The following is a 27,952-nucleotide window of genomic DNA, read 5'->3' as shown; positions in this document are numbered from 1 at the left end:
TTCGAAAAGCCCTTTTCAATTAGACTGGGGAGTCCCTCCTCAGGGGCTCGGGCTGAACCGCGTGCACCAGGGCCCTCGAACGATTTTCTTCTCTCGCTGCTTGTGGGCCGCACACGCAGGGCTCGAGGTTTCTTGTTCTGGAGTTCTTGGAGGACAGGTGTCTTGAAATGTCAGCGTCTGCGTGATTAAAATAAAAAAAGAACAGTTTTTGCCTTTCGCAGAGTTTTGAATCCTGTTTTTTTTTTGCTTCCTTCCTCCCTTTGCTTGAGGTGAACTGGTTTGATCACCACAGCCTTGAGCTCAGCTGTGCTCTGCTCCAGCACTGCCTCTGCCTTCCTCGGGAAGATCGCCCACTTGTCTGTGGTTTCCACTTGTGTCCCCTGCTTCCCGTTTCACCCTCGATTCTGTAAAGAAGTCCGTCGTATCGTCTTTGCCGCTGACAGATTCCACCAGATAATTTCAGAGACTTCTAAGCTACAGTGCACTTGATAGCATTTTCTTTGTACAGAAGGGGAATTATTGCAGACATCACAGTCAAACTGAACCGTTTGAGGATGAATGAACAAGGTTCTAGGTTTATAATGTACTGACATCACACACGAGTTGTCAGTTTCGACGGCAAGCCTGAAGGATCTGCGATGGGCGCGAGGCAGGGTACACCCTGGATGGGACGCCAGCCCATCACAGGGCACACAGACACGCTCACATTAGATCCAGTTTCCCCAGAAGCCAATTAACCTACCAGAATGGTTTTTGACCGTGACAGGAAACCAGAGCACCCAGAGGAAACCCCTGTGAACATGCAGAGAACATGCAGACTCCACACAGACAACACCCCAGGTCCGGAAATTGAACCCAGGGCCCCAGTGCCACACGGCAACAATTCTTACCACGGCACCACCGTGTCACCAGTTATTTATTAATAATTTATAATCAGTCCTCCCAGTCATCAGACTGGGGCATTGGCTTGGAATTTCTGGTCCAGAAGAAGAAAGAAGAGCGCCACCTGTTGGTCCACCAGCACTATTTGCAGCAGCAGCCTGGTTTACCTTCGAGGTGCCCTAGCACAGCACGGGCCAGGTCCTTGCTCAGCTCCTGAGACCTGACTGCACGTTGGCAACCAGCTTACTGGCGCAGAATTGCTCCTCTAGCTACACCAGACGCCTGACTGTTAATGTGCCCGCTGAGGACCACTTGTTCACGTTTCTGGACAGGTCATGAAAAATAAAAATTAAAAAACACCGGAAAAGAACCAAATTGTCCCTTCCCAGATTTCAAACCTGTTCTCTTTGAATCATCAATCTGAAGTTTGCGAAGCGAGATTTCTTGCCAAAGTAATCAGCACGGAACTTATTTTTTTTAATGGGAAAAGTTTGATGCCTTTTAAAAAAAAAAGAGTAAGAGGAAAAAAAAGACATTAAAGGAGTTTTCGCCGGGGGGCGGGCGGGGAGTTTGGGCCGTGTCAGACTAGAGTGAGGAAGGGAAATCAATACCCCAATCACGCCTCTCGGGACCGGGGTGTAAATATTGCAGCAGCTGATGTCAGGCAGGGGTATAAAAGAGCGGGCCGGCGGGGCGCTCTGGAGAACCCGCCTGTGACAGAACCGTTCAGCACCATGGCCAGCAGCCGCCTGCTCCTGCTGGCTTTCACCTGCTCTCTCCTCCTCTCCCTGCTGCTCTGCGACGACTCCCTGGAAGCGCGCTCCTTGGAAACTCCCAACAAAAGCCAGGAGGAGAAGGAGCTGGTAAGAAACCCCAGCCCGAGTGGCCGAGCTTGCGTCCGCCGTGCGAGTCCGCAGAGTCCGCTGACTTGTACCGCCAGCGGGGAGCCGCGCCGGGCTGCGCGGGTACGGGTAAAGGGGTTTTCCCTGCTGGGAGAGAAGGGAAGCACACCGGTTCGGCAGTGGAGCCTCAGGTGACACGCTCTGCTCCTCTTCTTCTCTTTTCAGCATTGAATAAACCTCTAACGTGTACTGTAAAGATGTACTGTTTACTTTGTAGATTCTGTTGTATCTCCGCTTCCTAAAGCTTGTAGACCATGAAAATATCGAAAGCGCTACAATACGCTTTTGAAATAAGACTGTTTTGAACCTACATTTATTTGGGGATGAGCCGTCTATGAACCCCTGTAAAAGAGTTTTCTTAAAGCCGCATGCCGTTTTATTAAACCCGAGTACTAACATCTCGTCATTTGTCCTCCGTCTTTAGACTGAAAGCCCTTGTTAATTGTACCGCTTCTTGCTCCTGTGGCAGGTCAAGTGATTTTAAATCCCTGACAGTCTTTGAGCAAATGCATTTCCATTTCAGAATAGTAACTTGGCGATGCTGCACTTGGCGATGGGGGACTAGCGAGAGCTGTAACTCCAACCCCACAAGTCGAAGAGAGCTTGAGCTGTTCACTGGATAAGCATGAATAGCGTCAAAACTGATGTTTGAACATTATAGTCTGTTATATTGCCAATGAGTTATTACATTTAATTTTCTTTGCCACGTCTCGTATTCGTTTTCTTAGTTCTGTTAATGAAGAGGTTGAGTTGAGTTCATTATGGATACGTGTGTCTGGAATAACAACATTGTCTTCGAGCACAATTCAAGCTCTGAGTAGCGCGCACGGCCGGACGCACCCTGCTTTGACTTTGTGGCCCAGCCTGTCGAAGGTGTGACTTTCCCTCCGCTCTCCCAGATCGAAGCCCTGCAGGAGGTTCTGGAGAAGCTGAAGAACAAGAGGATGCCGTCGGCGGAGAAGAAGCTGGGCTGGGTGCCGTCGGTGAGGAATCAGGCGCTTTCTTTAACAGTAGCCCGCTCGCTGGCCGGTGCGCTCGGTTGTTGAGCTCGGCGAGATCTGCTCATGCAATCCTGCACTATTGTACTCCGGGAGATAAGAGGTTTTGATGCGGTGTGAATTTCAAAGCCGACACTGGCCGGGTTTTCTAAAACCTTATTTGCTGTAACTGAAGATCTCTTTTGGAGGAAATGCAGCAGCATTGAGAAATGTGCAGTTCTTAAGTGTGCCGACCTTTAAAAATCTGTTTAAAAAAATCACACGTAGGTACTAACACAGTCCTAAGCATTGCTGCCTCGCAGTGCTGGGGCCCTGGGTTCAATTTCCGGACCTGGGGTGCTGTCTGCGTGGAGTTTGCATGTTCTCCTCGTGTTCATGTGGCTTTCCTCCAGGTACTCCGGTTTCCTCCCACAGTCCGGAGACATGCTGGGAGGTTAATTGGCTTTAGGGAAAACTGGCCCTGGTGTGAGTGTGTGTCCGTGTCTGTGTGTGTCCTGCGATGGACGAGTTTCCCGTTGTGAGCCGAGATGCGCTCCGTCCCCCCCGCGGCCCTGTACAGAAACAAGCGGCTAGAAAACGGATGAACGGACTTAGGTAGTACATTCGTTTAAAAATTGGCGACCTGAAAAGTGTGAAAACCGTGGTCATGGTTGCAACACGGTCGCATGCGTTGTATAAACGTATTTGATTCATTTACAAATCAGAACAAGACAATATTCCAAAGCGCTTGGGGCACGGGGACGTTTTCACTATTGTCCTGCTAACAGCGAGGCGTTTCCCCTATGCTTTAGGCTGGCATGATGATGATGATGATGATGACTGTTGTTGTTGTGCAGTGTGACGCAGGGGAGCAGTGCGCAGTGCGCAAGGGCGCGAGGATCGGGAAGCTGTGCAACTGTCCGCGAGGGACCTCCTGCAATTTCTACATCCTGAAGTGTTTGTAGAGCCGGGCTCCGCGCGGGGGGCTGAGAGACGTGACGTCACCCCGGAACCCGCGGCCGGAGGGGGCACGAGCCGGAATGCGTTCCCCCCGCTCTGCCCCGCGGCCGCGCGACCCGCCGCCCCCCCTGCTGGCGCCTCGCGAGCACAAACACGGCCTTTTCGTATCTGTTCTCTGTTACTGGAGGAACTGAAGAAAGTCAATAAATTTTTAAAAACCGAGGCTTTCTTTGTCGTGCATGTCTGGCGGCAGTGTCCGGTGGCATCAATGAGATGTCTTGCGCTGCGGTTTCTCTCCCAAGAGCTGTTCAGAGGTACCTTCACTCCGCACTGCTGGTGTGCGCATGGCCGCACAGCTCCAGAATACAGGCCTGTTTCACTGCTTACTGGCTTACTGATGTACAACTTCAGATTGTCGCGTTAGAGGGGCCCGGGGTCTCTCGCCGTCACTGGGCTCAGAGTGGGGTACACCCTGGACAAGACTGCAGTCCCTCGCAGGGCACACACTGATACACACACAAACACTGATACACACAAACACTGATACACACACACACTGATGCACACACACAGATACACACACACACACACACACACTCATACCGGGGCCAATTTTCACCCCCATGCCTTTGGACCGCGGGAGGAAACCCACGCAAATACGGGGAGAACATGCAGACTCCACACAGACAGCACCCCAGGCCCGGAAGTAAACCCAGTGACCCCGGCGCTGCGAGGCTGCAATGGTAACCGCTGCGCCACGGTGCCGCCCATTTAGTACTCTATAACAAGAACAAAGGTTTGGCATGATTTCCGGACTGGTGGTTTCTGTTGCGGACACCTTTACCCAAAGCCGTTTCCAATCACCCCTCTGCTCCGCCTGGTGCGGGCCTGGACTTTCCTGAGGGGGGCTACACTGTGTAACACAGATGAGTTACGGATCCAAGCGTCAGCGCCGGGCCTGGTCCCGCCTTGCGCTCGGCTCGGCTCGGCTCGGCTCGGCACACGTACTGACGGTGAAACAGTCCCAGAGCGGAAGAATGCCGTTCAGTTTGTTCAGATTAACAGATTGTACTTGTCTTATTTTCCTCAGTGGAGTTTTAGATTTGAACTGACTGTGTAAGACTTTCCACATCAAACTCCTGCCGTCAATGGGCCTACCACATGATTATGTTCATAAATGTAGCACAACCACTGTGGATAAGCTGTTGTGACACTTCAGACACGAGGCATGTCGAAAGACGTCATTCTATAGGCAGAGAATTCAGAGATCCGCAGTTTTCTCTTGAGGTTTTAATGGAATACCTCCGAATGTCGGTATGTTAGATGGGTATTTGGGGTTAATCCGAAGTGGTCGAAGGGTCTGGATGACAAGCGGACTGCGAAGCGCGCTCAGCCCCGGACAGCGGTCTGGCACGGCACCGCCAGGGGGCGCTACACAGCTGTAGTGACACCTACCCGGGCTTTTCGCAGGCGGAGTTACTGCCGTCTGAGCGCGGCGGAGCGGACGTGTGGCGACGGACGGGCATTACTGTGTGGTTGATCACAGCGTGAGTCGACCACGAGTGACTCAGGGGAAAGAGAGAATAACCCCTGTCTCACTTCCCTGCCCCCGAGTCCACTCACGTCGAAATAATCTGACTCCTGACTGTATCCGTTTCATCGTTAAATCACGGAACACGGGGCCGTGGGATAACACAAATAGCTGGGAGTAATATAAACACCGCACAGCTCTGTACAGACTAGTCAAAGCAGTACCGCACTATTCTAATGCAAACAGGACATGACAGCGCCTTGCACTTTTCAAACAGCTTCGTTTTTACGTTAGCCTGGTACAGCAATAAGTCACAGGCGGTTTCCCTCCCCCTCCATCCTGTTTAAAAAGATGCGCTCCTCAGAAATTGAAATCACGCCTCGACAGCCCCACTGGGACACGCGTGGATGCGGCTCGCGGTGGGGAACAGCCCCGGGCTGCTTCAGAGCGCGTGGAAAGCGCGAGGCGCACGCCGCCGTATCCTAGGGGGCGGGGCCACGCGGTGCTGAGCTCTGATTGGTCGCGTCACCCCCCCGGGCTGGCGCGCCCCGCCCCCTTCCAATAAATAGGGCCGTTTCGCGGTGACGTCATTAGGCGAACTTCCCAACATGGCGACGGAGCAGGCTGGAGACATGGAAGGCGCGGACAGCCCCGTCCGAGCCGCCCACCCCGGCTTCAGCAACGACAAGTACTCCCTGCTGGTTGTCGTCGGGGAGCATAGCCGCCCCGGCCTGCTGGAATACGTGGTGTCGGAAATCGAGAGAGGTGAGCGCGGCGCGGATGCCCCCTGCTTGTTGTTTTTTCGTCCCCTTTATCCCCGTGTTCCCACACAGATCGAGAGCTGCGTTCGTGTCCAAAGACATTTGCGTGCTGTCGCCCCGGTCGGGCTGTGGTGTTCAGGAACTGCACGCAGGAGCGCCAGTAAGCCAGACTGGGGCGGCTGGCGGGCTGGGAGTTTGCGGGGGGCTGAGAGAGCACGCCGCCTTCATCAGGGGCTTCGCTCTGTGGGGCTGCGCCCTCCCGCTACACAGCCCGCTTTGAAACGTGGGGGTGATTATCACAGACCCCCGAAAACAAAATCAGCGCCACATGCAGAGGACGCAGCAGTGTCTACTTGACACAGTAATTCCTCCCGAGGTCTCCCGGCGGAGCTGGTGAAGCTGCACCCGTGCAGCGGACCCCTGGGCTCTGGGTGGGGGGGGAGAGGACTGCGGTGTGCCGCCCTTTAGACCTGATACTGAAACGCGCCGTCCCCCCCCCCGCTCATTGCTGTGTATGTGTCGGGTGTTGTCTGGTGACGTTTTCAGAGAAAGAGTTTGGTCGGAAAGTGCCCCGCCGCTCCCCGGGCGAGACGGCGAATGTGTCTGTAGAGCCATTGCAGAGCCGTGTTGTGGGCGAGGCAGTCCTGCCCTGTCCCCACGCCAGCACCCGGCTCTCCTGCTGCGTGCCTCCTCCCAGCATCGTCCTCAGACGGCTCAGGTCGCCGCCGCATACCGCGGCTTGCATCGCGCAATGACTTCATCTTCCGCTCCCTGCCCGCTCGCCCGTGTGCAGGCAGGAGAGCGCTCGGAGCTCGTGTTTATTCCCGGTTGTGATTTTGCATATCCCACCTACAGTACCGCACCCACTTATGGCTTTCTGATGCACCGACGCGTCACGGTTGTTTTCAGGATCCGGCGAGCAGCCACGTCAAATATCGAAGGTTTGTGCTTTTGTGATCGATGCTCAGGCAGGGTCACGGAAACATGTTGAGGGAGACCCCGGTGGTCCCGCCCGTCTCTTTGCTCGGTGACTGAAGCGGCACCAGTCGCGAAGGACACGCTCCTGATGGAGACCACAGAGGAAAAAACCCCGCTTAGCCACAGTCAAAAAATGTTTCCTCCGCTAGACGTTGCCTCCTTCAGAGAGCCACCCCGCCAGGTTACATCACGCCCGCTTGTCATTAGAACTTGCCTCCTGAGGCAGACACTCGGGGTACCCAGACTCGCATTTAATTCCACACAAAATAAACTCCGGTCTTGCATTAACATTGATACTGAGGTATGTGCGTTCTTATTCTTTTCCACAAACATAAAAAAAAATACAGCAGACTTTAGCAAAAAATGTAGGGAACTACAAAGCGTACAGCGTGTTTGATCCTGATGAATTCTGCCACATCCTGCAGCAGCCTGAGTGATGCAGTGTTTTGTTACAGTGCTGCCTCCTGAGAAGATGCTAAACAGTGAAACAGGCCTGTTTTCCCCAGGGCTGAGTCTGTACTGTAGCTGGACTTGGACTGAGGGGTGTAGGTCACGGCCCGGTACAGCAGGGGTGTCCAGTCCTGGAGCAGGGACAGTGTGTCCGCAGGTTTTCAGGTCTTTTTCAATCAGTGTCCCCTGGAGAGCTGGGAGAATTATGCTGATGAGTCATTAAGAACTGGTTTGGGGGTGAAACTCGCAGACTCGCCAAGACCAGGACTGGACACCCCTACTGCTCAGATTCTGTCTTCTGTATGAACGTGTTACAGGGTAATGAGGGGTGATGTGATTACTATCTGACTTTCCCTCTGCTTGAGCGGTTATTTTATATGATGCTTGATGTGCATTGCCGAGCAGCAGGGTTTAGGGAAGGTTCGTGCAAGTTTTAAGGGATGAATTGGAAAATTTTCTCAACTTTCCAGGTTACCTTATAAAACCCCTGGGAGTTGCCGGGTGTTCCCAGCGCTCCTCGTGCAGGGTGTTCTAGTGATTCTTCTCCGTAGGATAATGGGCTTCAGGCTGACTTCACCGCTGCAGGCCCTGAGGGATTTGTCTGTGTAAAGCACACACTCCGTCGTCCGGGCCTGCAGTCTGCGGACCGGCCGGCTTCGCCCCTTCCTGGGCCGTGCTGTGGGCACGACAGGCCTCACCTCCCGAGGAGCAGCTGCGTTTTTCCAAGAAGAACTGATCTCAAGAGACGTGGCCTTTGCGCAAGACCCCTGGCCTCCGAAACTGGCGACGCCTAAAATCGGAGTTGCTGTCAAGCTCAGGATGGGGTTTCTCCCCAAGGTGTGTACCCCACAGGGGCCGCGGGGGCCCCGTCAGCTCTCCCCAGCGGGAGAGGGGGAGTCTGGACATGTGGATGTTGTTGAGCAGTCCGGAGTCCAGCCCAGGGAAGGGACGTCCGCCTTCGGCTTCATCAGAGCTCCTGCACACCCCGCTGAGATGGCTGGGGAGAGAACGGGATTCTCAAATTGCACTGCGAACATGTTTTTAGTCCCCCTCCACAAACGGGCAAAAAAAAATTTGGCAGCACCTTCACCCAGGAGGAAGGGATGTGCACTTGTGCAGAGACACTCGGGAGTCAGCTCTCAAGACGTCTTGCCTGTAACCTCGAGACAGTAGGGATTTTCGTCCACCCATTCATTTCCTGACTGCTTCTTCAGTTCAGGGTCACGGGGAGCTGGAGCCTATCCCAGCAAGCAAGGGGCCCAGGTCAGGGTTCACCCTGGACAGGACACCAGCCCATCACAGGGTGGACGGACACAGGCACATTCACACCAGAGCCAGTTTTCACAGATACCAATTAGGCTTCCAGTATGTGTTTGGTCTGTGGGAGAGGAAACTGGAGCACCTGGAGGAAACCCACACAGGGAGAACATACAAGCTCCACACAGACAGCACCCCGGTATTGAACCCTGGGCCACAGTGCTGTGAGGCAGCAATACTAACCACAGAGCCGCTATGCTGCCAGTAGGAATTTTCAATGACCGTATGAAGAACTCTTGTAATAAATGACCTCAGCCTTTTGTTGTGGAGCCATTCTGAGTGCCCTGGCTGCAGATACCAGCATTCAAGGCAGAAATCTGCATTTTTTAGTCACTGTGAATGATAACGGTAAAGCAGTAGTTAAAATCTGATCCAGATTTTCGGAATTCCAATTCTGGATGACTGTAGTATGTTTATTTTCATTCCCATGGGGCTCCTCTAGTTCAGAAAGGGAGTGTAGCCTTCTGTTCATCTGGGTACAGGCAATACTGTGGCGCTGGCTGCAGGCTTCACGTAGTGAAAATCCGCAAGGACCGCGGTCCTCTCGGGCTAGAATTCCTGGAAAACAAACACTGTTAAAGCCAGGAAAGCAGTCAGTAATGCAGAGGTGAAAATGTAAGTTAAAAATCTCATAGGCTTGAAGGGCAAGTGTTTGATGGCGTTTCTGGAGGTTTTCAAGTCCTGCCTTGTCTGTGCTGCTCTTTCCAGGGCATGACCCACTGGACCGGGGCTGGCGTTAGGCCATATGCCCGTGTCTGTGGGTGGAACGTGGGCGTCACGGGTAAGCACCTGTCTGACGTTCCTGCAGGATTGTCGGGAGAGGTGTGGAGAGAACCACACGGACAGGCTTCCCACTTGATTCCTGCCTCTGTTTCTCCTGGAAGTGAAGGATGGCAGAGTGAACGAATCGCTCAGCGCTGGCAGGAAATGCCTTCAATTCCAAATGCCTTCTGCTGTGAACAGCATGCACACCCTTCCCTTAAAAGCCTGACTGCTTCTGCGTTAGCTGTGCAGTGTCCGAAGCACGTCAGTCTCCCAGATGGCAGTCGGAGAGCATCGTTTTCACTGGGCTCTCTGCAGCACTAACGCTGTCTCGATGGAATGTTGCATGCGCAGTGAATTTGTGGGAAAGGTTCTGAAAGATTTTCTTGTTATTAAGAAACCCATTAGGCACAAAATGGTCATTCTGCTAAGCTGTGAAACGGAGCGTGTTGACAGAGGGAGAGAGGGCTTCACTGAAGCCCTTAGCTGTCATTTTCCCATTGTCAGGGCTTTGCTGTTTATGCTGAGCTCGTCGTCTTTGTAGGATATCGTGTTGCAGTGCGGCTTCTACACAGTTGAGGCCAAGGCGCCTGCAGGCTTGTTTAATCCAGACCCAAGCAATCATATTCGTGTTGTCGGATTGCTGCGTCTTGATAGTTTAAGCTTCTTTGAATAAGTAGTTCTTAAGTAAAGAGTATGATGGATGCGAGTCCAAAGTTTAGTTTAAGGCAGTAGAGATTTGCAGGCGATCCATTTGGTCTGTAAAGAAGTAATGGATCGTTAACTTGGTATATTCAGCTTTCTAGAGCACTAAAAAGATCCAACCGTCATAAAATTAGATAATGTGCTTGATTCTGTCTTGTCATTATGGTTCCCTGTAATCTGAAAACAAAGATTTACCTAATTACCTAATTTTGATTGAAAGTAACGTGTTTTTGGAAAGAAGGATTTCACAAATCTGAGATGAGGTTTTCATAACCAGTCTTCATGTTAAACTGTGATTGTGGCAGAGAAGAATCTGTTCTCCAGATGGATAAAAAAGGTGATGAAACAACTGATTAAGAGATTGTGGAAAAATGAAGAAACAAAATAATAGGAAATGTATCATCTTCCTATGACCGCTTCAAGTTATTGTCCAACTGAGTTTCTAAGAATCCTTACAGAAATAATTTAACAACTGCAAAATGTCATAGACTGCTGATTCATATGGCTAAATTGTAAGAATATTATATTTGTTGTAGAAAACTAAGTCTGTCATGAAGGTATTTGTAGTTGTCTGATTTGGGAGAGCTTAAAAGGCTGCACACTTGTCAGCTTTTAGCCTGAGCGAGGTTAGGCTTCAGAATGTCGCTCGTGATGGAGCTGCAGTCTTGAAAAACTTTGTTTTGATCTCTCAGGCAGTGACTGGGAAGTGCTGATTTGTGCTGATTGTCTGTCTGCTCTTGAAAAGACTTTGAGCACTTGATCCTGGTGTGGCAGTCCTGTTTAATGGTGAGGAGTCTGCCGGAGCTAGCTTGGAGATCTAGGGTACAGTGCAAGGCCGCTGTGCGGCTCAGGTGTGCTGTGAACCGGCTCTTCTTCAGCCAAGGCTGGATGCAAATCGGGCTGAACTCGTGTGCAGCATCGACGGACTGTTGACTGTTCGCTGTTCATGTTAACTGCACTTGAGATCGCGGGCAAATTATTTTGAAGATGTAACTGGCTACTGAAAAAGGTCAGTCTGTTGCTTCTCTTGCTTCCTGAGCTGTCCTGTGTTATTGTTGAAGTTTTTAGCTAAGGAAATGAACCTGAGTGTAATTTCAGGCAGCTTTAGTTCTCTTCCTCCTTTTTTCTCCAGACAGCCAACAGAATGACATCACAGTCGACTTCCTGCCTGTGCACATGACACTGACTCTGCTCCTGCCTGAATCTGAGCCTTAGATTAGGAGCTCACTACCCCCCATGTATCCCAGCCCTGGTACTGGAGGAGCACGGTCTCTTGTTTTTGCTCTTGTTCTTAATAACAGATTCACTGGTTTCAGTTTTCTTTTTGGGAAGTATTTGGGAAATTTGCATTCAGCTCTTAAAACATTAAATGGGATTTATAATTGGTATCAAAGCTATGTGATATTTGAAAACACCGGACACGTTTGGACATTAGTTTCAGCAAATCCTGAAGGCTCGCCTTCCAGATGGGAGTTGCAGCCCTGTCTGAGTGACACAGCCCCTGATGCACGATAAGAGCTGCAGGGACGCTTGTGCTCAGCGAGTGGCGTTCACAGGAAGCCCAGGGCAGGTAATTGAGCGAGGGGGTGGGTCTTCAGGGGGTTTCAGAGTGCGTGTCCGAAGTCTGTTCCCTCTGTTTACTCTGTCCTGGCAGGCAGTGGAGGCTGGGAAGAGACACGCCCACATAGCCTTGCTAGCGCAGTGTTACCTGTTCCTGCTCACCTGTTCAGCAAGGTGACTCATTAACAGTCTGTCTTCTCTGTGCCAATAAAGAGGGCACAGCTCCAGTCCCTTAGCTCCGCTGTGCACAAAGTCTGGTTCAATCTGCTGCGAGACACTTCCAGCACCTTAAGGCTCCTTTGAAAGAACGGTTTTATTCACAGATTTTATATCCTGTGATTCAGTAACTATCAAACTGTCATGCCAGAGCATCCAGTCCCTTGGAGGATAATCACTGGCCTCAATAAGAACTGCAGGGCTGCGCTGTGCCTCGGCCGCCCAGAGCCTGCGAGTTTATTTTCAGATGGTTTAAGCGAGCAGCTGAGGTTTGCCAGACACCAGCGTTAAACAAACATCTGTCTGCAGTGTGGGGGCTACAGCAGGGGAGCTCGGGGCGATTCTGCTCCAGACAGCGACGAATAGTCAGCAGGAAGGGTGAGAGGCTGCTGGTTCTAAAACTCCTCAGTGGTAGGAGGAACCGATAAGGACCGAGTGGTGAAGATTAGCCTTTTTTGCACGTTTAGAAATGTATCAGATGTAGGCCGTATCCTCCACTGAGAAGTGCATGGGGGAAAAATGTGAAAGAAATATTTGCCTTTTCAATGCATAGTAAAGGAGAAAGACGAGGTTATACTTCTCGGGTGTGTTTTTCAGGAGTGGCAGTAGTGTAACTGGGGGCTCTTGCCGTGAGCACGGGCGTCTCTCTGTGGTCAGGACGTTGCAGTGTGACCGTGGGCTGTGCCACGTCTGTTATTGTCCGTGGGATTTTTCTCTGCCTGTAGGGGGTGCCACTGTGCACAGCTGGTGGAATGCTGGGCGCTTTAGATGTATTTCCGGCCTGCTGGATAAGGTGCTTTCCTGTCTGGTAAAACCTCCCACGCTTGGCAGTTTCTGGGTTTGACAGAGCCGGGCAGATCTCTAATTAACAGATCCCGGGAGATCCCACCTGCCCCAGAGACCGGCTTTTCTAGAAGGGGCTCGCAGTGAGGCAGTACACCGCCCTTCATTTATTTTCACACTCGCTGTGCTGACAGCGCTGCTGCACTCTCACTTCGTGCGGCTTCGTGGTGCAGACTTGTCCAGGTTCTCCCCGAACCCGTGACCAGCTCTTGGATTGCGGGTTAGAGCCTGGGTTACATCACTGGCAAATAGTGCCCTGTAACGGCCTGAGTGCAGCCGGAGCCAGGGTGGGTTTATTTAGCCTGAGCTCTCTCGGCGCCCCCTGCAGCCCGCCAGGTTGGCGAGCGACACACCTCTCCTCCAGTCAGCTTTGAGTTTTCATGGTGGGGGTGGTGCTTCCTGTGTCGTGCTGAAAGATGAGTGGCTCGAAGGCGGGAGGTGGGCGTGTCATGGGGGGAGTCTTCCTGCACTTCCTGCTGCTGCTGCTGCTGCTCTCTCCTGCCCCTGCGTGTGGGCTGTAGGGTAAGGAGTGGCAGGACGACGCGAGAAGAACAACGCACTATCGGCTCTTCCGTATTGTGTAAATAAAATAATTGCTGATTCCAATTTTTTGTTTTTTTAAATTGTGGGACTTCACCCTGCATTGCAGGAAACAAGCCTGTGGCGTATCGGTGCGATTGCCACAGTTCTCTGTTAGCCTGGATGCTCTTTCTCGTGTGGGATCCAGTGATTGCAAAGTGATACCCTGGAAGACTGAGGCCTGCTTGTTCAGGACACCACAGAGGTGTTCTGTTCGCCTGTGGGAATGTGCTTATCAACCTGTGAAGAACAGGAGCCTAAGTCTGTATGGTTTGAATATACAAACCTAATAACAAAGCTTTTTTGTGCCTTCAGATATCCCTGGTCCTCTGGAACATCTTGTTCACTGTGAATTGTAGTTTTTGCTGTTCTCTAAAATACCTTAATGGAACACCAACATTTCAGTCTAAATTAGAAGCTTAAAATTGTCTTTAATCCCATTAACTATCTGTTTATAACTAAGCACTTATTTTTTCAGAAAGAAATGTGGCAGGTTGTTTAGAAAACGTGTGTTTGATTACGGTCTTCCAGCATTACGTAACAAAACATGTTGAGACGTTAGAAAGGTTTCTCTCCCTGTCTCAGCTGATGGGTCCCTCATCTAAAAGCTTTACAGTGCAAGAGTGTTCCTACAAAATTGTGTGCACTTTGAAAATAGAAACGTCAAAATCTGAGCTATCCTGCATGTAATGTAGCTTAAAATAATAAAGGACTGAGCATTTTTTGGTTTCATTTTTTTTAATGGTTGGTGTGTTTCAAATCGCTGAAACATGTACAGTAAGTGCTCAAGTAGGCCGGTTGTTTTTGTGCTCCCTGGGCTGCTGTGTGGCAGCCCGGCGAGTCGGTGACTTCAGCTTTGTCTTGTTCACTCGATCGCTGGCACACATGCCATCCTGGCCTTCTGCTTGGACAACATTTTAAGTAGGAAATGTTTGCTGAAGTCGGTCTTGTTTATTCCTGTGATTCCAGGGCAGAGATTTCAGTCATTTCTGTGCCGGTGTTTGCCGACAGCCGAAGGGAAGTTGTTCCTCTCAGTTTGTGACTGCCTGGACCTGCTGCCTGCGGGTGAATCCAGTTAAACTCCCCCAGCCTCCACTGCGGGGGGTGGGGGGGTTCAGCTGTGTGCTGTCAAGAACTGAGTCCCCAGTCCTGGTGCTGGAGGGGCCACTCGAGGTTTTCCAGCTCTCTATACCGCCTGAAGAGCTGGGAGAAGCTGGTCAACTCGTCCAGTTGAGCCAATAAGGAGCTGGCTAGAGTGATAAGGAGTGAAAACCTGGAGCCACACTGGTCCTCCAGGACCAGGATGGGGGACCCCTGCTGTACAGTTTAAGCTGCGGCACAAACAGAACTTTTTAAAGACCTGCGATATCAAGCAGAAGTTGCTAGGCAGTAGGAATTAGTCAGTGGAAAGTCATTGTGGTTTCTTGCTTTATCAGAGAAAAAACAGTATTTTTCCCCAGAAAGGAACAGTTCTCCTTTGTCTGGAGACGTGACTCGAGGGAGCGAGACAGATTTAAAAGAGAAGTTTGTCGTCTTCTCTTTGCTTCGGTCTCCATTTTTTCGCTCCTTATTTCACCCCCAGAGCGCAGCCAGGAGGGGCAGCTCCTGTAAGGAATCCCTCCCCTGCGCTCTCTGGGTCGGCCTGGAGAGGAGCTGCCATGTAAAATTCAACAAAACAAGATTTTAAGAATTTAGCTCAATTTTCGCATTTGCAGAGTGCACAATTGCATGTGCAAATCTATTCAGAGTAAGGTAGCAGCGCACAGTTCAGATTAGGCTGAAGGTCTTGGAAACCAGGCCTCAGTCTCTGAAGCTGCAGTATGATCACAGTTCACTGCAGGGTCCCTGATGCTGAGTGCAGTTTTCCCTTGTCTGGTAAAGATTCATCCCTAAAGAGGACTTGGCTCTTAGTCCAGCCTTCAGCATAATGATAACACTCAGTCGGTGATGCTAAGCTGGACCTGTTAGTTCCTTTCTGTGTTTTACGCTCTTAATTTCATCCAGCCTTTTCTTGAAGGTTTCCAGGGAATCCGCTTCCAAGAATACAGTTTTCCAGCTCGTTCAGAAACACCCACTACCTTTGTTGTAACTCTCGGTCCAAAATGCACTGGAAATGCACGTCCAGTGTCAACTCTCGTAATCAGCCCTTCTCTCTGCGTCTCCTTTTCAGGAATCCGATCGTGGGATGTGGACCTGACCGCCTGCAACCTGGACGAGCAGCTGAAACTGTTCGTGTCGCGACACTCCGCCACCTTCTCCGAGGAGGTCAAAGGTAAGTGCTCTCGCCCTGCAAGACGCCCACAGTGGCAGACCGTGAATCAGTGCTGAGCTCGGGTGCGTGACCGCAGGGCGTGAAACATTACGACACATCACTCAACTCCCTCCGGCCCTCCAGGACTGGGGTCAGACACCTGCTCTAAGGGGTATCATTCTGTTCAGCTGTTTGAACGGCGATGTGCATGCAGCTGGACTCTCACAGCACTGAGCCCACTTCAGAAGGTGATGTCACCCCCTTGGAAGCTGATTGGCCTTGAATGTTCCTTTATAGGGAGGTCCAGCCTCTTGCTGACTCTGATGTTTCTGTGTCTTAGAAGTTGTCCCGATCAGATGATCAGAACCCTGGTGGACTGGCAGCCCTGCATCTGTAACTGTTGTCCGTTTGAGAGTCGTCGTTTGATGGCGTGGTTGGTGCACTCTGCCACACTCCCAGTGCAGCCTTGACCGTCTCGGAAAGGGGCGCTGCCAATAGGCCACACTCATCCCACCGCGGCCCGCTAAACTGGGACACCAGCAGAGCGGCCTTGTCGGTTATCTGTCCATTCATTTCCTCACCGCCAAGGCAGGGGGGCTGGAGCCCATCCCAGCATGCAGTGGGCACAAGGCAGGCTGCTGGACCTGCTGGACGGGACGCCAGTCCATCGCAGGGCACACGCTCGCGTGGCCAGTGTGGGAGAAAACCCACATGAGCACGGAGAGAACATACAAACTCCACGCAGGCAGCACCCCAGGAATTGAACCCGGGGCCCCGGCGCTGTGAGGCAGCAGTGCTGACCCCTGCGCCTCCGTGGCACCCTGTCTGATTTATCCCTAGGTAAATTGAAAGAGTAAATACAGTGTTACATTTTCTTTACATTTAGCTTCCCTCTTGTTATGCCCCAGTCAGGTGAAAACACTGGGTGGCGTGTACTCCACCCCCTGGTCACAGACCTCCCAGGGCTGTAATGGGCTGAAGCCGGCCGAGGCTGCTGGTCCTTTAAATATGCCCCCGCTGAATCCTTGTAAAACGCTGCTGCCAGACTGAGGAATAAGACATTGTAGCGTTATTCTGCCAGCACGTTTCTAAAACACGCTGGATTTCATAACGGGCAGAAGCGGCCTGGCTGTGTTTTTTTTTTTTTTCCCCCCATCTTGCTTTTAAAGATTTAAAAAATTTAAAATGGTGGAAGCTCAGCCGCTTGGAAAACACGGAGTCTCGGGTGGTTTCCACAGCTAGATCAGCGCGATGCTCTGTGGCTTCACGCGCTCGGCCCAGCAGAGAGCGGCCTTTAGACGCTCGCTGTGTCTAAACCGTTTTAGTCACGGCTGCGCTAACACATCTCCCGTAACCCTGCCTCCGATTGTTCTCCTGTACATTTTGGGACTTTCAGGTTGGTTCTAAAATTTCCAAAAGTGAATTCATATCAAGAGCCCCGTATGAGTCAGAACGGTCTGAAAAGCTGTGACATAGTGAATGCAAAGTTTTGGTTAGTCGAGCTCTGGGACGAATTTCTGCCCTGCCTGGTGGTTTTGGCGTCCTTGACGCGTGATTCCTGTTCTGCGGTTTGGTCACGCAAGCGAACGCCGATCTTCTCCCGGCGCGTGACTCCGAATCTCCGCCCTGCTGTCCCAGGACCTCAGTCGGCTGTTGTGCTCCTCCAGCGCCAGACCCCAGCTCCGCTTCTCGCCCGGGGTGCAGCCTGTACTCTTAAAACAGAAATAAGTTTCCTTTTTTAGCTGCAGAGTTTTTTTTCTGCAAAGAGTACGAAACAATGGGGTCCTTGTATCTGATGCCCAGGGCTTAAAAAACATTTTTATTTTTAAGAAAAGGGATGAAAATGGTTGGAGTGGACCTTTGCTCCACCACGGCTGACAATGGAGAGTCTGTCCTTGCAGCCTGCATCAAGACGCTGAGGCCGCGGCCCTTGGCAGGCGTGGAGAGCGCGCCTGGGCCGTGATGGGTGCAGCAGTATTTTTACAGTGCTGTGCTCCAGGCTGTGGGAACAGTCGTGTCCCTGTTTGTAGCCGCGGACGCTGGGAGACCGAGCAGCCAGCTGACATTGTGATGTAGAGACAGTTTAAATTCCCCCCCGGCGCTTCATGCTCACCAGTGAAGAGCAGAGTCCGAGTCTTGCTGTCGGCAGTGAGATGAGGAGGAGGCAGTGTGATGTAGGGGTAAATACTGTGGATTCAGTGGCTGGTGGCTGTATGTTCTATGCACTCCAGAGGCAGGTATATGAGCAGTGTGATCCTGAACGTTGAAAGAATGTCTTTGTGACCAGCTCTGCTGGTCATGTACTGTATGCTAGGCCTGTAAATAAGAGACATATGGACCATCAAATGTGCAGCTAATTCAATTAAAAAAAATTCTAAGAAAATGGAAACCTAAGCCCTAAATCTGATGGGTGGATCTGTTGAACTGCTGCCACCAAGTAGACTTTTGCGAAGCGTCGCACAGACCCTTGATTTCTTGATATGCAATGTTTCCATGTTGGGTTTTGCAGTGTTCATATCGGTAATGGTTGTGCTTCAGTATTCAACCCCATCGGAGAGCTTGTGGCCCTACCGGGGGTGGGCGCGGCCGTCACGTGCCCCCTGTGCCAACGGGCAGCGTGACCGTGGCTGTTCGCCGGGGGCGCTCCAACGCTGACGCGGTGCAGAGCCACCCTGCTCTGGCTTCTTTCACTTTCCTCTGTCGTGGGATTGGGTTTCTGCAGCCCGGTTGGGAAACAGTCAGGTCCCTGGCCTTGACACAGGCCCTCCCCTCCACGGCCCGCTGCTCGGATGACTTCCAGCGTGTGGGCTGGTCTCTGTAACCCCTCGCCTGGCTCAGCCCAGCCGGCCTTCGTGAGTCCTTGAAATCGTCAGCTGTTCGCTGCTGGGAGCTGGGTGGTGATTGGAGGGTGGGACTGGGACTGAGAGGTCTGTGTCATCAGTGCAGGCAAGAGGAGATGCTCTTATGTGCATCCAGGCAACCTCGCCTCAAGTGTTTTTATAAGCCAGCTGTAGCTTGTATATAGAAAGGTTTCATGTGCATTGCAGGCGCGTGTTTGTTTGTGTGCCACTTGAACTGTGTGCGTATCAGCAGCATCAGCAGCTTCAGCAGCTTAGCGGTTGCAGTAAATTCTCCTTCGTGTCTTTACTGAGAGCGCACATTCTCCTGCGGTCGTGATCTGGTCTCGTGCAGGGCTCGGCGCTCGCTGGAACAGGCTTGTGGATGGCATCGCTTCGTGCCAGCGAGGCTGCGTGCGTGGAGTGGGGGGGCGCCTGTTGTGGCAGCTGTGACCCACCGCGCCCCGGTCCCAGCAGGGGGGGCCCGTGGGGGTTCGAGGCAAAGCCGATTGCCTGGGCTGCGCTGACCATGTGCGTCTTGCAGTGTGAAAGCTCGGGCCCCCTCTGGGAAAGGAAGCCTGTTGTGGCTGCTGGCGCACTGAGCTCACACAGTGGCCCGGCGCCTACAGGAAGGAAGCAGTCCTGTGTGTATGTGCGCTGTGTAGGGGGGGTGTCCAGTTTTAATACTGCCCCCCCCCCCATGCCCCCGTCACTCTGCTGCGTTGGACTTATTGTCCTGTGAGGGCTGAGGGGTGGGGCCACACGGGGGCATATCTTCAGAAGGATCTGTTCTCTCGAGAAAGTGCTGACTCAGTCTGACGGAGGAAGCAACTTGGACGAGAGACCTCAGTTGTCTGCGGCGATCAGAAGGACCAGAGCTTAAGGGCAGCGGCAGGTGGGGCTGACTTTACTCTCTTTTCTGTGTGCCTGGGGGGGGCGGCTGCTCGTGAACTCCTAGCGGGACTGGAGTGATGAAAGCCGGAAGGAGGGTGAATCGCGCTCCTGTTTACGCGGCTCGAGAGGCGGGCGACTGATCTGAGAGGCTTCGGCGGTTAGCGGTGAGCTCTACAGGGTGCTGCCTGCGGCTTTGAAAAGCTCGGTGGCCAGAGAGCGAGGAAGCAGTGCAGTTGACGGTATCGGTAGTTAATTCCGGGCTGTATCGTTTAATCATTTGGTAGCATAAGGTTTTCAGTCTGACCTACAAAATTTTAAAGTTTATGCCCGTGTCCTCCATTTGACTGTTCCTCCCATCCCGCCACACTCCCACTACTTTTTTTCCCCCCTCAATTTGCAACTTCCTGCGCAGCTGTGTTTCATTTTATTGCTTCCTTCCTGACGCGCTCGGCCAGGGACGAGAACAGTTCCGCCTCGGGGAGCGCTGACCTGCGATTTTGAGCAGGGAACCTCCCATAGCGGAGCATGGCGTTTCCTCCACATCTCTACCTACATCGATTTTCCTCTGCGTGCGTCTGGGCATGGAAAGCAGGGGCCTCCGTCCCTGAAGGCCTCTTCAGAAGTGCGCTCTCACAAGCGGATCCCACTGATGAGCTGTCAGGTCTCACTTGAGGTCAGCCTGTCGAGCCTGTCTGAAGAGGCAGCTGTGTGAACCACAGGAGAGCTTTCCCACGTCTTCAGGTGGCTGTCGCTTTGCTCCCGAGCTGCCTCCCTGCCAGTCCCCTGGCTTTTCTCCTTCCGGCGCCTCCTGGTCCACTTCTTTAACCAGAACTACTGCTCCGATTCCCAGCTCGTCACCACACCTCACAGCGGCCTTCCGGGTGCGTCGTGCTCCAGCCCTCTCCTCGTGGGCTGTGAATACCCCCGCTCCCGAATGAACAGGGTAAATAATGGTTGTACAGTAGTTGACAGGAGGCCCTTTGGTCCTTGTTGCTTGTTCAGATAAGGACCTCATTAGGCTTTTGCCAGAGGCCGAATTACTCAGCACAACATGTTTGGTTAATCTGTCCGTTTTTTCTAGCTGCCTTGTGCGATTCAGAGTCACGGGGGAGCCAGAGTCTGTCCTGGCGAGCGGGTACGCCCTGGACAGGGCGCCAGCCCCTCACCGGACAGGCGGACAGAAACACAGGCGTGCACACTTACACCGGTGTGTCTTCGGACTGTGGGAGGAGACCGGCGCACCTGGAGGAGCACAGGGAGAACAGCCGGTCTTCCTGCCACATGGCTTTCTGCAGGGGCTTGTGGGAGAGTCCATCCCAGGAGTCGGTGCGGAGGGGGGGGGTTGTGGCCGGGAAGGAGTTAACGCACGCCGGCGCTCCTTGATGATGGATCGCCGGCGCTGCGGCTGCGCGGGTGGTGATGGATGGCTGGAACATGCTGTCTTGGGGTTTATCGGATAATCCAGTGGTGGAGAGTTATCTCTTCCGTGTGCCGAGCAGCCCTGGCCGCCTCCTTAATCGGGCAGTAATCCAATAAGAGGCTCTCGGCGTCCGAGCGAGCCGGAGCAGCCGTCGGCTTTTCCCCGGGCGGATCGGGGCAGCGGGACGGACGGACAGATGCACGCTGGACGGGGAGAAGCTCTGCGGTTGGGATGAATGCAGTGAGGTGGGTGCTTCCCTGTGCTGGCTCCGGAGGGGCCCTCAGGCAGAGGGTGGGGTAACCGCACTGTTTCGGAAGAGGCGCAGAACTGCTGGTGCAAGTTAGTGAGCTTCTTGGGGGGGGGGGGGGGGGGGGCTCGTTTGTTAAAGGCGCCAGGACGGCAGGTCTTCCATGCTTATCCTTCTCTGCACTAAGGGTTGGCCACTTACACCGATGACAGGACTTGGCCAGGAGCATTAGACTAGCTGGTACGGAGGATCTGGGATAGCAGCTTGCCGGGGTGGGTCACGATGCGCAGAAGAAAAGCTGCTGTCCCGGCAGAAACCAATTTATAATTTAGGAGTTTTCAAATCGGAGAAGGTCTCGCTGGAAAGAAATGTAACATAGATGCAGCACAACTACGGGAACTAGAACGCATCCCTGCCAGCCTGAACTGACACAGCCCGAGGTGTGCCAAGTGGACTTGTCTAATCATTTCCCTCCTCCAGGCTTGCGGCTCCGGCTCTCTGCAGCGCAGCCGCTGTAGTCCAGGAGCATGCTGCCTGTCCCTCTTCCCCTCTTCCCCTTACTGGTGTGTTTTTCATCTCTGCAGTGTGTGGAGATACCACACGCGGGGCTCTCCGGAGAACCACTGCAGCGGGCGGTGGGACAGCCGCTCCTCCTCAGCCTCCGCTGCACAGCTGAAGCCCCTAAAATAAGCAACAGTGATTAAAATTGGAGGAATGCATGAGCTGAGGGCGGCACAGTGGCGCAGGGGTCAGCATTGCTACCTCGCAGCACGGGGGTCCTGGATTCAGTTCCGGAATTGGGGTGCTGTCTGTGTGGAGTTTGTATGTTCTCCCTGTGTTTGCATGGGTTTCCTCTGGGTGCACTGGGTTCTGCTCACAATACAATCGCATTCTGGTAGGCTAATTGGCTTCTGGGATAATGGTCCCGGTGGGAGTGTGTGTGGCCTTGTGATGTACTGGTGTCCTGCCCACGGTGTATCCTGCCTTGCGCCTTCTACTTGCTGGGATGGGCTCAGGTTCCCCCGTGACCCTGAATTAGAAGAAGGTGCTGGGAAAAGGCTGGATGGATGGAACGCCTGAGTCAGCAGACTGAAATTAGAGGAATGCATGATTCAGCTCCACATCATCTGTAACTGCAGCGAGAGCTGTGCAGGTGATTCAGCGGCAGATGGAAGGGACGCTCGTGTCACGGCAGTCGAGGGGCCTGCAGTGATCTCAGTGTGTGGTGAGACTGTTACCGAGTCAATGTTTTGTTCTCAGGCTTGTGAAGAGCAGCTGTTGATTAACTGCAGGGCCAAGTGTGTGAGTCTGAGTCTTGTATAGGCAGGCGTAATCAATGCCCTACTGGAATGTGAATAAGAATCACAGCAGAGCCACAGGCTGTGCTGCTCCCTAGATTCCTCTCTTGGTAACAGGTGGGGAGGCGTGGAGGTTGGCCTGTAAGTCACAGCACTGACGAGAAGCAGGCGACAGCCAGAAACCTGTATAGTTATCTGCTCAGCTGTCTGGTCCTTCCTCCTCCTGGCTGAGAGACGGATCCGCTGTGCATTGACTGGTCCGGTTCAAATCTTCCTCACCTGGCACAGTGTCCCAGTCCAGTACCGGAGAGTCTCGTCGACGCGGTGCAGGGAGTCTGATGTCGCTCTGCTTTTTTGCATTTGATGGAATTCCTGCAGTTAAGCTGTGTGGATTCATGTAAAAAAAGCCAGGCCTGGCAATCTAATTTTAATTAATTCTAATTTTGGGCTTTGACTACAGTTTCACAGAAAAGAAGACCTTATTCTGTCAAATTAGGAAGGTGCTGTTGGCTGTGGAATTTCTTTTCCTGTTGTATTTCAGTGCCATTTGTGTCAATAGCAGCCTGTTCTGGAGTCGGACAGACTCCCCTTTTACCAAGGCAGCCAGCTAAATGCCTTTTAGGTCCTTTAATTGGGTTGCTGTAGAACCGCAGGACATGTGAAATTGGATTTCAAGTGCCATCGTCTGCCCTAACTTTCATGTCAGGAGAGTCCTCGTTAATGAAAGTCACCATTGTGTCTGCCAGTTACCATTCTCGCTCTCCAGTGCAACAAGTCCTAAATATTTTTTTTGCTTGTTTGCATCTGTTGGAAACATAAATTCTTTAAAAACCTTATATGCGCTTAATACGACTGTAGCAGTTGCCTGTACGTGATAGTTACTGTATGTCTGAGAAGAGGTCCTTCATCCTAGGTCGTTTATTAGGTAGTTAGGATCTAATTGATCTGATGCTTTCAGGGTGTTGGATTCAATAGTAACTTGTTCCATACTCCCACCACCCTTTGGGTAAATCTCCTTCCACATTAACATGCTTAAATGTCAATTTAATTTGGGACTTGGCACAGCAGTATTGTCAGTGCCGATGCCCTGAGAGTTGATTTCTCTCGTTCTGCCCTCTTGCCCACTCGCCCTCGTCTCTTTATTGTGCTCACTCGCTTCCTCCCTCCCTCCGCAGGCCAGAGGACCCTGCACCACAGTGGTGATGTGCTGGAGACCCATGTTGTCGTCAATCCCTCGGACGACTTCGTCTGCTCAGAGGTGAGGCTTTTCGTGATGTCGTCTGGCTGGGAGAACTGTTCCAGACACCCGCAGCTCTTTGTGTGCAGTTCTCACGAGAGCCCAGTGTGCTGAGAAAAAACGTTGCGGGAGGGCAAGCCTGCTTTTTCCTAAAGGGCGCCTCTGCTTCTATCGGTAATGTGCTCAGAAGGTCTCGCCTGACACGCTCATCAGATGATAGGGGGATATGTTAGCTTTTGTCTTTAATAAATCATGGAGTTTTTATAATGGGAAATAATGATTAGCTGTTTGTTGTTTTGTCATAATGCTGTTAACTGGCATGCATGAGTGTCTTTATTTAAAAGGCTGTGAATGTTTGTTGCAAACTGACCATGTACAGTATGCAGCGAGGATTAAGTGAGGGCCTGGTGAGATTTCTAGAAGAGACCCTTCTATTAATCAGTGAGCCCGGCTGATCGGTGCACGTGACCCCCTGCTGCTGGGAGAGGTTCCCGCCCCAGCCCAGCTCTCGGCTGGCCCCAGCCATCTGCTGGCTCTCGGTGTGCTGCTCCACTCAGGGACCTCTGTGCAATAAAACTGCTTAGTGAGTGTGCTTGAAAGTTTCCACTCCCACTTCTTATTTACTTATCTATTATGTACTGTTTTAATGGTTTTAGCACCTGTTTGTGATTGCATGTGACTTGATGTGACTTATGTTTAGTTTTTGGTTTTCTAACGATTGAGGTTCGTCAGCAGTTGAGTTGAGTGACTTACGAAAACGACAAAGCTGGTTTCGCGCTGTGCTAGAGGCAGGTCAGGACTGGTCCAAAGGCTTAATTAGTGTGTGATTGGTGAAGTGTGTGCACATTTTGTGTTGTTTCTGTAAACAAGCACAGACAGAGTCCAGGAGTAAAAAAACAAATCTCCTTTTCCAACAGGCTTTGAACTTGGCCTCGATAGATATTTCAGTATCATGTCTTTATACCGGTTTACACAACAGGTCTTATTTTTACCACTATAAGCCTCTTGAGCACATACCTCATTCCTTTTAAAATCCTGTTACTGGGGTCTCGCCTCATTCGATGACGGTTGCCTTTGTCTGTCACAGAGAGTAAAGCCTAGATGACGGGGCACGTCGAGGTGAATTTTCACAGCTGCCTGGGATTTGTCATGTAGGTGACTACAAACCCCACAGCGGCTGGCAGGCCGCCATTTTGTTTCACACTGCTGCAGTCTACTGACCTGCTGCGCAAGTTGACTTGAAACTTGGGAGGTTGCGTCACCCCAGATCAGTTCAGCTTTGCACCTTGAAGGTAGCGGCAAAACCTTTTACACCCACAGGGGCCGATTCCTCGCTTGGCGAAACTGTGGGGTCGGTGTGTTCCAGGCTCTGTGGTTGGTATCGTTCTTGATTCCTTTCAGTTTTCCCACTCGTGTTACTGCATTGTGGACAAAGGCTTCGTACGGCATCCATAACTGTGAGAGAAAATAAAGGGGGGGAAAAAGCAAGTGGAAATTGAACTTGATGTTTTCTTGGAACTGTTGAATTTCAAGCATGTGAAAATGTGGCAGAGATTTATGCACAATATAAGTCCTTAAAATAAATGGTTAGCTACCTGCTTGGAGCAGAAGCCTTTCACCATTTAAAACCCTAACCCGGCAAGTTCCATTCGAAGTTCAGTAGCCAGCCAGGTCTCCCATGATGCACTCCAACAGGCAGCAAAATGCTCTAAAGATTCATTGCAAAACGTAGGGAATCGGCCAGCATTTCAAGCTGAGGGATGTTGACAAAAGTCAGATTTTCAAAGACAAAGACTTTTTTTAGGGATTTTTTTTTATCTGTTTTTTATTTATCCAGGTAATTGAGACATTTGCAATGCTCTCCAATTGTTTTCTTGCATCACAGTGGTTTGGTCAGACAAATCCTGTTCTTACTCAAATTCTGATGAGTAGAGACCGGCATCCCCTTAAAATATCCTGCGTGTTAATTTGATCCTGATTTTAAAAAAACCCAATGCTGATCTGACACAATGGAGTCTGTAAATCCTTCATGTTTCTTCAGTCATCCAGATGGAGTGTCCTACAAACCTGCTGGGCCTGTGCTTTTCATGCTCCTTATGCCTGGTGTTGAACGTGCCAAGCAGCACTGTGAGCAGAATTTGAATCTCCCAGGCGAATATCATAAAGCTGGATGCTTTACAGAACCCAGCCATATTAAACTGCAGCATTGGCAGATGAGAGAAAGTGAATTTCACACAACACCAAGCCCAAACTGGAGCAGTCACAAACACCTCGGTAGGACTTGCAGGGTCCGATGGCTAGTGACCTTCACCTCCTTCTCAATGCTCATTTTAATGTGATGGAGCTCTCGGATGTGCATTAAAAAAATCAATGTGTTCACAAAATTGATAGAATGCCTGACTGGCTATTCCCATCCTGGTGGTTACTTGCCAGTTGTGAAATAGCTTTTTTTGATAAAAACTAAATGACTTGGCAGCTTCCCAGCGGCTCTCGGTTTTGAGATCCTAACGGCAGTTGTTTCTTTCGACCAGCATAAGACCTAATGGGATTGATTCTGATGCTGTAACCTGTCGTAAGCATTTTTGCAGTAGATTTTGCTTGTTGCTTCTTAAGTGTTCTGCTCAATTTATTTGATACTTGCCTTAAATAAAACCTAATGGCTGGAAGAGGGAACGGAGAGAGAGGCTATGAAATTGCTGATTACAGATATAAACCAAATAGGAAGTCATTTCTAATGCACAAGAACGTAAAGTGTGCGAACAAGGAGGCCAAGTGGCCAATCTCGTCCATTTTGGTAGTTAGCAGTTATTTTTTGCAAAGTTCTCTCAGCTGTCTATTTTTGAAAGAAACACGGCTGTAGGCTTTAAACAACCTGGCTGAGTAGCTTGTTCCATACTCCCACAACCCCCTGGGTACAGACGTGCCTCCAGTTCTCAGTTTTAAACACTCTTACGTGTAGTTTCCGTTTGTTCACTCGCTGGTCACACCGAAGAGGTCCACTGGGCTGACGTCGTCGGTGCCTTTGAGGATGTTGAACACTTCTGTCAGTTCCCCCCTCCTGTTCTTCACTCTTCGAGACTCAAAGGGCTCCGGTGCTTCGGCCTTAATCCCTGGAAAGTATCCTGCTGATCTTCTCTGCTGTGATGCCAGAGCAGCAATGTCTCTCCTATAATGTGGCGATCAAAAGCATGCACGCTACATTATAAACGAGGTTGTGCCATTCTCTTATCCAGTTTTTATGTGTCATCACTTCTGTTTAATCGTATGCTTTTAACTGTGTATCCAAGCATTTTTGTTTGCTTCTCCACTTTATCTAAAAGTTACATCAACATAAACATCTTAGTCTTTGGGTGCATTTACACATCCTTGTTCCTTTGCGCTTACTTCAAATATTTAGTTTGTCATTGGCTTTTGGTTTGGGACCTTAAAATACTTGTTACAATGTCCTGTAAAAAGGCTGCGAGAGAATAAGTACAGCACAGTGAGGCCAAGAGGGTTGACGTGGCTTCTGTGCAGATAAACTCTGAGACAGAACTTAATTCTTGACTTACAGTTGCAGGAGCTTCCCCCTGTGTTTGTCAGCAGGTGCTTGGCTTTTTCAGGTCATTTCGTCTGAACAGTTGGGAAGAAATTTGGAATAAAATAGTTTTTCAGGGTAAGCGGTAGGCCGTGGCTATTGGTTGTTGTGAGATTATTGAATTTATGAGCAAACAGTAAAGTGTGATTAAGATTAGAAGGAGAAGGAAAATGTTTTTCTGCACATCTTGAGGTAGATTCTTGCTTTACCTAATATATTTTAGCTTTGAAAGAAATTGGGGTTTATGCAAATAGTGATTTTGTATGACTTTCAATGAGTATTACACTTGGATCTACTAAACAGCGGGGCAGGACTCTGACCATCATTTCAACATTGTTGTGATGTTCCAGGTGATGGCTCTGCAATCCTTAATTGATTGTGGTTCCAAAATGAGCAGTCAATCTGTGGGCAAATTCAACATTTTGTAGGGTATTTCCTTTTCTCTGGCAGCGTTCTGAATAACATTCATGATCTTTTTTTCTAAAACAATTTTCATTGTGGATGTTGGTCTAGGAATAGGAGAACGCCCCTCCTGTAGCCTGCCTCAGGCCTTGAGAGTGCTGCGTCTCTCTCCCTACAGGTGCGGGCCCTGATTTCAGATGTGTCCCGTCACAAACTGCTCGTCCTCGCTGGGCAGTGTGTGGAGGAGGAGGGAGACCTGGTCCTGCAGATGGGCAGCTTCTCTCTCCAGGATTTCATTCAGATCTTCGCAGATAAAGAGGTCAGCGTTCCCCTTAATAGCGATAGTGAATACATGTGCAGAAACCC

General features: G+C 51.1%; 2 protein-coding genes across 2 annotated transcripts in view; both read left to right on the top strand.

The window, feature by feature from the left end:
- The first annotated feature begins 210 nt into the window (after positions 1-210).
- LOC148814025 (cocaine- and amphetamine-regulated transcript protein) lies at positions 211-3,944 on the top strand. Its single transcript, XM_088907643.1, has 3 exons — positions 211-1,745; positions 2,684-2,767; positions 3,619-3,944. The coding sequence occupies exons 1-3, from the start codon at positions 1,617-1,619 to the stop codon at positions 3,724-3,726; spliced, it is 321 nt and encodes a 106-aa protein (XP_088763769.1). The 5' UTR covers positions 211-1,616; the 3' UTR covers positions 3,727-3,944.
- A 1,916-nt stretch (positions 3,945-5,860) lies between these two features.
- The window catches only part of map1sa (microtubule-associated protein 1Sa), a 31,584-nt gene continuing 9,492 nt past the window's right edge, over positions 5,861-27,952 (top strand). The window contains exons 1-4 of the mRNA XM_088907588.1: positions 5,861-6,017; positions 15,594-15,695; positions 23,546-23,628; positions 27,765-27,905. Coding sequence (XP_088763714.1) covers positions 5,861-6,017; positions 15,594-15,695; positions 23,546-23,628; positions 27,765-27,905 — 483 coding nt within the window. The remainder of the gene's footprint in view (positions 6,018-15,593; positions 15,696-23,545; positions 23,629-27,764; positions 27,906-27,952) is intronic.

This window comes from Atractosteus spatula, chromosome 28, assembly GCF_055471065.1.
Source record: "Atractosteus spatula isolate fAtrSpa1 chromosome 28, fAtrSpa1.hap1, whole genome shotgun sequence".
NCBI classification, from domain to species: domain Eukaryota; kingdom Metazoa; phylum Chordata; class Actinopteri; order Semionotiformes; family Lepisosteidae; genus Atractosteus; species Atractosteus spatula.
This window is presented reverse-complemented; position numbering and strand designations above follow the sequence as displayed.